The sequence below is a fragment of the Dipodomys merriami genome, unplaced genomic scaffold (assembly GCF_024711535.1).
Source record: "Dipodomys merriami isolate MVZ:Mamm:240054 unplaced genomic scaffold, mDipMer1.0.p SCAF_877, whole genome shotgun sequence".
NCBI classification, from domain to species: domain Eukaryota; kingdom Metazoa; phylum Chordata; class Mammalia; order Rodentia; family Heteromyidae; genus Dipodomys; species Dipodomys merriami.
Window position 1 is genome coordinate 68,317 of NW_027206487.1, and position 12,594 is coordinate 80,910.

General features: G+C 42.9%; 1 protein-coding gene across 10 annotated transcripts in view; it reads left to right on the forward strand.

The window, feature by feature from the left end:
- LOC138820397 (serine/threonine-protein kinase WNK1-like) overlaps positions 1-12,594 on the forward strand; it is an 88,631-nt gene that overhangs the window by 16,080 nt on the left and 59,957 nt on the right. For all 10 annotated transcript variants that reach the window (XM_070012040.1, XM_070012041.1, XM_070012043.1 and 7 more), the window contains one exon: positions 10,880-11,052. In XM_070012040.1, the coding sequence (XP_069868141.1) occupies positions 10,880-11,052 (173 nt within the window). The remainder of the gene's footprint in view (positions 1-10,879; positions 11,053-12,594) is intronic.

The following is a 12,594-nucleotide window of genomic DNA, read 5'->3' on the forward strand; positions in this document are numbered from 1 at the left end:
AATAGCACTGGCAAAATTTCAGTAAGTTTTCACTGGATGTATTATTTTAAGCCTAGGTTGTGTGTGTATGTGTGTTTTAAGCTAAAAATATTTAATTTTAGGTCAGGCGCTGGTGGCTCATGCCTGTAATTCCAGCTACTCAGGAGACTGGGATCTGAAGATGGAAGTTTCAAGCCAGCTGGGGCAGCAAAGCCTCCAGTTAACCACAAAAAGCTGGAAGTGGCGCTGTAGCTCAAGGAGTAGAGGCCTAGACTTGAGCAAAAGAGCTCAGGGACAACCCTGGGCCCTGAGTTCAAGGCCGTGGACTGGCAAAATAATACATAAATAAAAAATATTTTTACTTTTCGTATGATTGTGAGCATCTTGTGGTTTTTGGTTTGTTGTACCAGGAATTGACTCTGGGACTTCAGCCTCTACCACTGTGTACCGATTCACGGTGGCTCTTAGTGTGTGGAAACTCACTGCCCACCAGTTCTGAGGATTTTTCTTAACTCCTATTACATGGATGGTAGTTCTTCTAGGCTACTTGTCTGCTTTTTAAATCTGAAGTTCTAATCTTTTCTCCTGTTTATTGATTTTGTTTTCTATATTTCTATGAGATTTCCTCTTGGAAATTTTGGCTTTCCCAGGTGATTGAACTTTATTTTTGTCATTGTAAATTTTTTTTTAACTTCCAAGAGAGAACTCCTCCCCGACCCGACCCCAGTGCTGGGGCTTGAACTCAGGGCCTGGGCACTGCCCCTGAGCTTTTCTTGCTCAAGGCTAGTGCTGTATCATTTGAGCCACAACACTTCCTGCCTTTTCTGTTTATGTAGAACTGAGGAATTGAACCTAGGGCTTCATGCACATTCTACCACTGAGCCACATTCCCAGCTCCAAGAGAACTTTTTAAGTAGTCTGTTTTCCATATAAAAGACTTTTTGTTTTTCCTCTGCCCTTTTTGAGTTTTTCCGTTCCTTTTTGTACACTTCTACTTTCTCCAGGTTTCCTTTTTGTTTTATTAGTTAGTCTTTAATAGTAAAGGCTTCGTTTAAGCAATCTACGTTTTTGGTTGTCTGCTCTGATTTAGTGTTTGTTGCACACCAAAAAACTAATGTTCAGGAGAGACAGTGGATGGGACTTGATTGGGGCCTCACTGTGATCTGAGCCGTTGGGCAATACTACAGAACCCAGATACTGGTATCTTTAAATATTTAAATGTTTAAAAATGGAAGCCAGCACCATCAGTACTGTATATCTGTTGTGGTACCACTGAAAATAGTAGTTGTTCAGACTTTATAAGATTTTTCTGGGAATTTTTGTTAGATGAATACTGAAGATTTGAGGACCATGTGCTTCCCTTAATTGAGCCATAATAAGAAACAGTTGCTGTTTGTGGGTGAAGTGAGTAAAGAAAAGAGTAGGGAGACAATCCCAGAGATAGAGGCCGGTGTTGGTAGTTCAGACCTGTAATCCATCCTAGCTATTCAGGAGGCTGAGATCTGAGGACCGTGCTGAGAAGCCAGCCTGGAGCAAGAAAGTCTGTGAGACTCTTAATTCACCAGCAAAAAGCTGGAAGTGGAGCTGTGGCCCAAATGGTAGAGCACCAGCCTTGAGTACAAAGTCTCAAAGTACCTAGGCCTGAAATTTAAGCCCCACACATACACGTATAAACAAAAGAACACAAGTAAATTGGGAGTTGGCAGCATAATGTTTGTGTGTGGGCCTTAGCTTTGAGAAGGGCTAGATTTTTATTGATGGGACCCAAACTGTTTGAGATTTATGATGAATCAAATCTGGAGGGGGAAAAAAATCCCTGTAATCTTAAGCACAAAAGTGGTGGCTTTCCAATCTAGCTCTTCATTGAGAAATGAAACAGTGCACTATATATAGATAACATTAAAGAACAAAAGCAAAAGTGTTTTTGTAGTTAAAGTGAAAATAGAACTTTTAACCAGTACAGCAGTATAGTATGGTACAAAAAGTACTCTCCTCTAATTAGTCATGAAGTACTATCCCAAATCATACTTCCTGCGTTGTCTCTTCCTTTCCCGTTCATTGTCCAGTAGAGGCCGTGAGGTGAGGTTGATGCGTTGTCTCTTCCTTTCCCGTTCATTGTCCTGTAGAGGCCGTGAGGTGAGGGTTCATAGAGGAATGTTCTTGTGTGCTCTGTGGGTGCCCTAGCGGGACCATCGGCTCCTTTGGATGTTGTGATGAGTCTGTTAGCTGCTCGGCATCCAGGCTTGCCTCAGTGGTCACGGTAGAGTGCCCCACCTGATCAAACATGCACCTTTCATCTCTACACGAGCAGCAGGCGTGTTTTTTTTTTTTTTTTTGTGGGATGGGACATATTTCCTGTCACTTTCTGTTGCAAAAGACTTGCATTTCCCTGGTGAAGGGGAGTTCAGAGTACACATTGACTAAGAAACCTGTTTGACTTAGTTTTTTGAGAGAGAGAGAGAGAGAGAGAGAGAGAGAGTGAGTGTATTTGTTACTGGCCTGAAACTTGAATTCAGGGTCTGGGTACTGTTCCTGAACTTTTGTTTTTGTGCTCAAGGCTAGTGCTCTGTCACTTGAGCCACAGCTCCACTTCTGGCTTTTTTGGTAGTTTATTAGAGATAAGATTCTCATGGACTTTCCTGCTGGCTGACTTTAAATCGCGATCCTCAGATCTTAGCCTCCTGAGTAGCTAGGATTACAGGTGTGAGTCATCAGCGCCTGACATGTTTGACTTAGCTTTACCAACATTTTCTAAATGCATTTGGTTCTATTTTTAGCAAATCTTTTACCATGCCAGAACATGTTCTATGGGGACACCATTTGGGTAAATCCTCGGCTGTTACAAAATAGTCTAATTCTCTAGTCTCATCAGTTTTTTGGTGTTAAGCACTATCTCCCTTTCCCACTTTATATACATACACTAGGAACAGGTTCTTAATTGAGGACTTAAAAACACATACATGAGGCTTAGATAGCACAAGGACCAAGAAGCCATTTTCTGCTTCTTAATGATAAATGTTCTTTGTTAAAATTGAATGGAAAGTTCTGTAATACAAGTATTTTTGTGGGCTGGGAAGGTGGCTCAGTGGTAGAGCGCTTGCCTTGCATGCAGGAGGTATTCCTCGATTCCTCAGCACCACATAAGCAAAAAGAAAAAAGCCGGAAGTGGCGCTGTGGCTCAAGTGGTAGAGCGCTAGCCTTGAGCTGAAGAGCTGAGGGACAGCGCCCAGGCCCAGAGTTCAGGCCCCACGACCGGAGGTTCCCCCCCCCCCAAAAAAAAAATTATTTTTGTGCTATCTCTGCTTTGATGAAGTACCTTTAGAAAGAACAGAGGGTGTTGAGGATTTCAGCTTCGTAATCTTTCATCAGGAGCTAGGCAGTTGCAGGTAGATTCTTCAGTTAGGCCGTGAAGACCTCGCTGCCATTCTCTGCATACTTCTCAGACAGATGCCTCTCCTAGCTCTTTGTCTAGGCATTGCATGCGTCCCAGACTGCTCTCAGCAACAGAAGACACTTCTTTCAGAACGACGCTACTTTCTGCTCATGTTGTGATAGATACAGGACCATGTCTACATTAAATATTGGAAACTGGAACTATCATGACTGGCTTAGAGAGTGTTCTCTTGAGTAGAGGTAGGGCAGCCTTTTTCCTCTAGTACAGGATAAATACTTCAGCCAAATAATGGATTATTAATGACTTATCTAATATTGAGATCAATAGGAAGAAAGATGCTTAAAGGAACATACAGCAACTTGTTCATTCATGTTCTGTGAGATATGGGCCTTATGAGAAACTTCTAGTTGCTGTTTAAAAAGGACAGAAATCAACTATCTCCTCCTACCTTACTGTTATGTTTTATTTATAACCTAAGTGTGTGTTCGGCATTCCACCACCCCCCCCCCCCCCCCAGTCGTGGGGCTTGAACTCTGGGCCTGGGCACTGTCCCTGAGCTCTTCAGCTCAAGGCTAGCGCTCTACTGCTTGAGTCATAGCACCACTTCCAGTTTTCTGGTGGTTTATTGGAGATAAGATTCTCGTGAGCTTTCCTGCCCAGGCTGGCTTTGAACTGTGATCCTCAGATCTCAGCCTCCTGAGTAGCTGGGATGACTCGTGGGAGCCACTGGCGCTCCATCAGCGTTTATTCTTTTACTTTTCTTTCCTGTCTTCCTGCTTTCCCTTTCTCTTATTTTTAGGATAGAAATGAAGTGTAAAAGTCTGAAGAAATGAAAAGATTTGGCTGACATCTTCAGTTGATTGGTAGAGCTAGGTTTAGCCAGGTCTTCTAGGGAAGTGAACTGCAGCTGTAGTGAAAAGATAAGGGAAATATACTATGTTTAAATTCTACTGGCAATTCTCATGTTTTATATTTTCTTTTAAACCCAAGATGACCTGGTTTATTTTATTTTATTTTTTTGTAGTACTGAGTTTGAACTGAGCGCTTGCTCAATTGGCCCTTTACTATTTGGAGCCATTCTCCAGCACGATTTCTTTCTGATTCTTGGGAGTCTCCTTGTGGACTTTTCTGCCAAGGTTGGCTTCAGCTCGAAGCCAGCCCAGGCAGGAAAGTCCTTGAAACTCTGTCTCCAATTAACTAGACAAAAGAAAAAAAGCTGGCCTTGAGCTGAAGAGCTGAGGGACAGCGCTCAGGCCCAGAGTTCAAGCCCCATGACCAACAAAAAATGAAAGAAAAAAAGCTGGGAGTGGAGCTGTGGCTCAAATGGCAGAGTGCATGAGTTTTGAGCAGAAAACCTCAGGGACAGCGTCCGGCTCTTGAGTTAGGGTCCTAGGACCAGCAGGCACACACCAAGAAAAGAAACAAAAAAACTTTTGCTAGGACTTGTAGGTTGTTTTAAATCTTATAGGTACCACAGTATATAGTTTTTGTTGTTGTTTGTGCCAGTATGGGGCCTGAACTCGGGGCCTGCACGCTGTGTCTTTTTCCACTCAAGGCTAGCACTCTACCACTTGAACCATAAGCTTTTTGGTGGTTAATTAGAGATAGGAGTCTCACAGACTTTCCTGCCTGGGCTGGCTTTGAAGCTCTATCAGATCTCAGCTTCCTTAGTAGTATAAGCTACTGTCGTTCAGCTCAGCATATGGTATTTTTAAAGTATTATTCTTGGAATAGAAATTTAGAAATGTTAACAATCTTACTTTGTGTATCTGCTTAAAATCAGAGCATGTAATAAGATACTTCTTGTAACTCAGAGAAAAAGAAATGAATGGTGAGGCCCATCTGGAAATTTTTGCACAGTATTTCAGCACTTTGAGAATGCTGATATAAGCCTGGTGCCTGTGGCTCAACCTGAAATCCTAGCTACTTAGGATGCTGAGATCTGAGGATCATGGTTCAAAGCCAGCTCTGGCAGGAAAGCTAGTGAGACTCTTACCTCCAAAAAGCCAGAAATGGATGGCTTAAGTGCTTTCTAAAAGTATGAGGTCCCAAGTTCCAACCCAAGTACTATTAAAAAAAAATGAACTGGATGTTCATGGCTCATATCTAGAATTCCAGCAATTTAGGAATGCAGATGGGAAGGATTGTAGTCACAGCCACAAGATCCCGCATGCACCAGTGGGTGGGTGTGTCCCGGGTGTGTCTGTCATCCCAGCCACACAGGAGGCTCAGATCTAGCAGGGGAGGAAGGTCTACAAACCCATCGCAACGGGAAAGGTTCTCCTGAGCCTGTCATCCCAGTTATGGTGGCAACTGAAAATAGAAGAATAAAAATTTAGGTTCCCAAGGATAAAAAGCAAGACTTTACCTCCAAAATAACTGGGGCTAAAAATTAGGTGTGGAGGTGTGGCTCAAGTGGCGGAAGACCTGCCTACCAGAGAAAAGGGCTCTGAGATTCTGATTTGTAATTGAAAAGACACTCTTCCAGGGCTGCATTATTTGTTATACAGGAGGACAGCCGCAACATAGGCTACCAGAGATACTAATTTGATTTTAGTAAGTTTTAATCTTTAATTTTCTGGTGCTGCTACTGGGGTTTGAACTAGGGCTTGGGTACTGTCCCTTAACTCTTCTTGATTAAGATTGGTGCTCTGCCACTTCAACCACAGCTGAACTCCTGGCTTTCGTGGTAAATCAGAGCTAAGAGTCTCACAGACTTTCTTGCCTGGACTGGCTTCAAACCTCCATCCTCAGATCTTAGCCTCCTGGGTTGCTAGTGAGCTTGTTTTTATTTCAGTTGAAAATTGGTTTGTATTTCATAATCATAAGAAAAGTGTTGGTAAAGATGTGCTTTGTCAATTTTAAATACTAATTTAGCAACCTTTCTGCACTGTTGGCATAGTAAAACAGTGCAGCTGACATGGAAGATTGGGAATGTTGGTTCCTCAAAAAGCTGAACCTGGAATTGTCAGAGCACAGCAATTTCACTTCTACATATGCCCCAAGAACTGAAGGCAGCGATCATTCACAGTGACCACAAAGGTGGGAATAAACTGAGGCCAGCACGAACAGAAAACAAAAATATTTGTGCACAGTGGAGTATTATTTAAGCATAAAAAGAAATGCAGTTTCATCACATGCTGTGACACACATGAACCTTGAAGATACTATACTAAAGAGACTAAGCTAGACACCAAAGGAGGATAGTGTGTGATTTCACTTGACGACTTTAGTTAGACACATTATATACCCTGGGCTGTATAGTGAGGTTGTTCACCACTTCCTCCCCACCCCCAAAAAACTTCTATGGCAGGCTGTACCTACTGTCAGAATTGGGCATTTTCTTTTTGTAATTCCCAAGTGAGTATGGAAGGGAACATTAAGATTGAACTGAGCGGGACACCGGTGGCTCACACCTGTCATTCTAGCTGCTCAGGAGGCTGAGATCTGAGGACCGCAGTTAAAAGCCAGCCTGGCTGGGAACGGCCTTGGGACTCTTTATGGCCAATTAATCACTTGAAAACCGAAAGTAGAGCTGTGACTCAAAATGGTAGAGCTCTAGCCTTGAGCAGAAAAGCTCAGGGACAGTGCCCAGGCCTTGAGTTCAAGCCCCACAACTGGGTAAAAAAGATTAAACTGATAAGGTTAAGGAGACGACCCTAAAAAAAAAATACCAGTTCAGGATTTAATAATAACATGAGTTGGTAGTATTGTATCTAGGGCCTTCCCGCCTTTACTCTCTTGTTTCTTTTCTTTTTTTTTTTTTTTTGGGTCCGGTTGTGGGGCCTGAACTCTGGGCCTGGGCGCTGTCCCTCAGCTCTTCAGCTCAAGGCTAGCACTCTACCACTTGAGCCACAGAGCCACTTCCGGCTTTTTTCTTTTTGCTTATGTGGTGCTGAGAATCGAACCCAGGGCCTCAGGCATGCGAGGCAAGTGCTCAACCACTGAGCCACCTTCCCAGCCCCTACTCTCTTGTTTCTTAAATGAATAATTTTTCAGGCCCATGAAACCTAACCGTGTGTGTGTGTGTGTGTGTGTGTGTGTGTGTGTGTGTGTGTGTGTGTGTGTGTGTGTGTGTGTGTGTGTGTGTGTGTGTGTGTGTGTGTGTGTGTGTGTGTGTGCGCGCGCGTGCGTGCGTGTGCATGCGTGCGTGCGTGTGCATGCGTGCATGCGTGCGTGTGCGCCCGCCCGCCCGTGCTGGCGGTTTCCTGTACATCACTGCAGTGGGTAGAGCCCTTGCCTGGCTAGTGTGGGACCCAGCACAGAAAAGAAGAAAGCATTACCTGTAGCTAATATTCCTGTCTTGTAGTTGGTGTTATACATACCGTGTAGGCCATAAGAGAAAAAAAGGAAAGTTTTGTAAATAATAACTAAAATCCTTAGAATATTGGGAACCGGCTGTATTTTCTGCCTGGAGACCAGGCAAGGAAGGTCAGCTAACAAAATAGGAAGGTGGGTTGAATGTCTGTCCAGGTCTTTGCTGTGTCAGTGCACTGCAGAAAGTGATAAGGAGGGAGGGCTCCAATAGTGACCTTAAAATACTTTAATCAGAGAATTGCAGACACTTCACCCTTATTTTGATATGTAGACCTATCATATGAGAGTCTTAATTTAGCCAAAAAACTTTGAATATTGCTAAAAATAAAATACTACAGAAATTAAGACTTGAGGAATGATGTTTTTGGGATACAGTTTCTAGCTTGCAAAATTTCAAGTTTAATGAAAACTAGTGTCACTGTCTCAGTTGCAAAATTGATCTGGATAATGTTCCTCTGGGGCCAATCAGTCACAGCAAAGAATGGGATTGATTCTTTAAAAACACTGGAAGATGAAGGTGCAGAGAGAGGTTGTCTGTTTGAGAGTGTTTTTAATGGAATAATTTGCTGAAAACAAGGGCTTGAAAATGTACCAATTGCATCAAATGTTGGCATTGTTTTCTCAAGAAAAAAAATGACATCAGTAATGTGCCGAGTGCTGTTACTTGGATGGTACTGAGGGGAGCGATTGTCTCATTCCCACCCCAGTCTGAACTGGGTGTGTTATCAGAGGTCACGTGACAGTCAGTGCGTGGCTAGCCTGTGAAAACCGCTCAGTGTGGGAGGAAAGGAATGGATGAATTGCTGCATCAGCTCTAGTTTCTACTTGAGTTTGAGGTCAGGCAGGATAACATCGTGAAGCCCCATTTCCTGCTGCTGAACCCTACCTGCTCAAGAGGATCTTTGAATAAGAGTTTAGATCTGAGAACACAGATGCTGATCTTAAATGCTGAGTACAGGCAGGCATCACCATGTCTGGTTTAGCTTTGTTGTTATTGTTTTTGCCAGTCCTGGGGCTTGAACTCAAGGCCTGGGCACTGTCCCTGAGCTTTTGCTCAAGGATAGCACTCTGTCACTTGAGCCACAGCGCCACATCTGTGTTTTCCTTTGTATGTGGTACTGAGGAATCAAACGCAGGGCTTCATGCATGCTAGGCAGTCACTTTACCACTAAGTCACAGTCCCAGCCCTGGTTTTTGTTTTTATTGGTCGTGGGGCTTGAACTCAGGGCTTGGGCACTGTCCCTGAGCACTTTGAGCCACAGCTCCACTTCTGGTTTTTGAGTGCTAGTTTTATGGTGACTTTTCTGCTAGGGCTGGCTTTGAACCTCAGTCCTCAGATCTCAGCTTCCTGAGTAGCTAGGATTATAGGTGTGAACCACCAAGTCTTACTATGTGTCCTAGGCTGGTCTCAAAGTATTCGTCCTCCTGCCTCTGCTTCCTCAGCTGCCTGAGTGCTGGGGTGTACAGATACACACCACCACACCTGTCTTTTTGACTCTGTTTTATTTTCTTCATGTCTGTCTAAATGTATGCATGGGAGGACTCACATGGTTAGCTGGAAGTCTCTGCTTTATGGTCATCCCCCTCATTTCTGGAGGTCAACGAGCAGATTAGAGATAACAAACGTATCAGTGAACAGGATGTTAGATCTGAGAACATTGTGCAGAAAACTGCAGAGAGAAAAAAACCAGAAAATTAGAAGGCAAACAGCAGTAAGTATCTAGTGAGGGGCTGGACACACAGATTCCCACACATAAATCCCACAAAGGCGGTAATGAGACATAGGAGGAGGCAGTATGCAGAGAGAATAGTTTGAGTTCTCTTGAGTTGAGGAAAAATACTTAGAAATTTTGGTTTAAAATACACAGGTTAGGCGTTGATGAACTATTATAGTCCCAGTGTTTGGGAGGCTGAAATGGGGAGCTCAAGAGGTAAAGGAGATCTTGGAGAGCAGAGCAGCGAAAAGGGGCTCAAACACTGATTCTAAACATGAAGCAGTAGAATATGATTTTATATGCGCACCATATAAAATAAAAATATTGACTAAAAAATGAGTGTCTGATGTGACGTTGCTTCTGAATGTGTAAGGCAATGGTAACCTCACATCCCGCTGTCCAACACTATGTCCATTTAGGCTGCTACAACAAAATAACTTAAATGATATTACTCTATAAAACATAAGGTATCTGGCAAGTTCAGTCTCATGTTTGCTAGCAGTTTTGATGGCTACTAATAATTTGTTCTCTGCCTTCAGATTAGAAGTTACTTAATTCCTGTGAATTACCAAACATCTGCAACATGTGACGAAAGCTTACCAGTTGGATAACTTGATTTTCACGGCAGTCCTTTTTGGTGATATTATATATTTACAAAGAGAACTCTGGGCCAGATGTAGTGGCTCATATCTGTAATCTCAGCTACTTGTGAGACAGAGATCAGGAAGTTTACAGTCAAGGACCAGCACGGGCAAAAAGCAAGAGCTTATCAATGAGCGTGGTGTGGTGGTACAAGTCTGTTAAACCATCTACAGGGAGGCCATAAATAGGCGGGTCATTGTTTGAGTCCAGCAGAGGCAAAAGTTAGACATCTTACCAGAACAACTGAAGCATGGGGGAGGAACATCTCCATGGGGTATGGCTCTAGAAGTGTGCCCAGCAAGCACCAGGCCCTGAATTCCAGCCTCAGCACTACCACAAGAAAAGAAAAACCAAAGATAGAACTGGTAGTTCTAATTTAAGTCCTTCAACCTAGAAACCCCATCTCCTTTCCACGACGTTAAATTTCCTGTCTCTGCCAAGTGACAAGTAACAGAGGATGGAAGGTGGTACATGGTATATTAGCTGCACCTTACCAAATGAGAGTAATGTCTAGATCCATATTAAAGATACTAATAAAATCTCAAGCACGATTTCCTTCGACAAAGTATTAGCAGTAAATTCTGGTGTTCTGTTTTGTTTTAATAGTATTAATCACAATTTAGTACATTTGATTTATTTCACTTGGTTTTTTTTGCCATTTTTTGTTATTATAAAGATGTGTACTGAAGTTCACTTTATTTCTTGAGATAGGGTCTCAAACTCTTGGAGTACTGGGATTAAAGGTCTGTGTCACCACATCTGGCTGATACTCAGCATTGTAATCGTATGACTTCTGTTTTTATTACATTCTATCTTTGATTTTTCATTTTAGGATCGAAAGTTAACTAAGTCTGAAAGGCAGAGATTTAAAGAAGAGGCTGAAATGCTAAAGGGTCTTCAGCATCCCAATATTGTCCGGTTCTATGATTCCTGGGAATCCACAGTGAAAGGGAAGAAGTGCATTGTTTTGGTAACGGAGCTCATGACATCTGGGACTCTTAAAACGTGAGTCCATCCTTGATATGGAAGCTACGAGACCCGGGCACATTCCTCACTCCTGCCCCTCTAGTTACACCTTTCTAGCCCAGCACATGGAGGAGGGACTCCTCTTTCTAGCCATTGTGACATGTGTTTCCCTACGCAAGTCCTCGGTGCATAGTGATATGATAATGACTTACTGATAACTCTCTAAATGAGAAGGTATTGTAGAACAAACCTAGTTATTGGAAGTAATGCTGATTGGGTGGCCAAGAGACCAGAAATCAGATAGCAAGATAGCCCTCTAGTGGTTAAAGCGAGTAAAGTGACATTGCAATTTATTGATAACCCTTACTCTTTCTGTCACCTGCTATACCTGTAACTGTTATATTGGCTGCAGATTGTACTGTGATGATTATCACTAGAGAATACTTTTAAGCCCTGTTCTGAATAGCATCAGATCAAAGCTGATATAGTTAGACCTTTCGCCCTTTCAGGGAACTGGATAACATGCAGAAATTCCCTGTCATCTGTTGTCAACAGTTTTAGGTAAGAGTTGGAGTTGCAAGTTTTTTAGAGTGTCTATTTTTACAGGGAGGAGCTGTAAGTTACATGGTATACATTGGTTATTACGGAAGGACTGAACTTTTTTTTTTGGTCGGTCGTGGGCCTGGGCACTGTCCCCTCAGGTCTTCAGCTCAAGGATAGCGCTCTACCACTTGAGCCACAGCACCACTTCCGGCTTTTTCTGCTTATGTGGTGCTAAGGAATGGAACCCAGGACCTCATGCATGCAAAGCAAGTGCTCTACTACTGAGCCACCTTCCTAGGCCCAAGAACTGAACTTTTAAAGAGTGTTACAATACCATCCTCCATTTCTCCAGGTTATTACTGATTGAGCTGATTGACCCTAGGTATTTAGGCAAGGTATTTTGTCTCCTGGATATAGCAACGTGTGTGTGTGTGTGTGTGTGTGTGTGTGTGTGTGTGTGTGTGTGTGTGTGTGTGTGTGTGTGTGTGTGTGTGTGTGTGTGTGTGTGTGTGTGTGTGTGTGTGTGTGTGTGTGTGTGTGTGTGTGTGTGTGTGTACGTACGCGTGCATGCGCCATTTCACACTCCTGACTAGCATGTTGAAAACCTGAAGATTATTTCTCACCTTCAAACCCTGATTTTTCTATCTAACTTCTCCAGTCCCGCTTATGGCAACACCTTTCTTCCTGGACACTCAGGCTTCTGTAATTCTCACACCTGTGTTCTGCCCAGCACTATAACTAAAACTTGATGTAATACTTGAATGAATCAAGGAAAGCTGTATATGTACACTTAATAGATATAGTATACCCAGGCTTCTGTATCTGTATCTTAAGTTTCTTTTCTCTGGTTTGTGTATATCATTGCTTGTAAGCATCTTTCAGCAATGGTGTGCTGTTTAAAAGTCTGTAAAACCAGCTCTCTAGCAGGTAGAGATAGGAAGTTCACAGTTCCATTCCAGTCTGACAAAAAGTTAGTGAGAGTGGTCTCAAAGAACAAGTTGCGTGTGTAGGAGCACGTATGTGATTCCAGCTGTACCG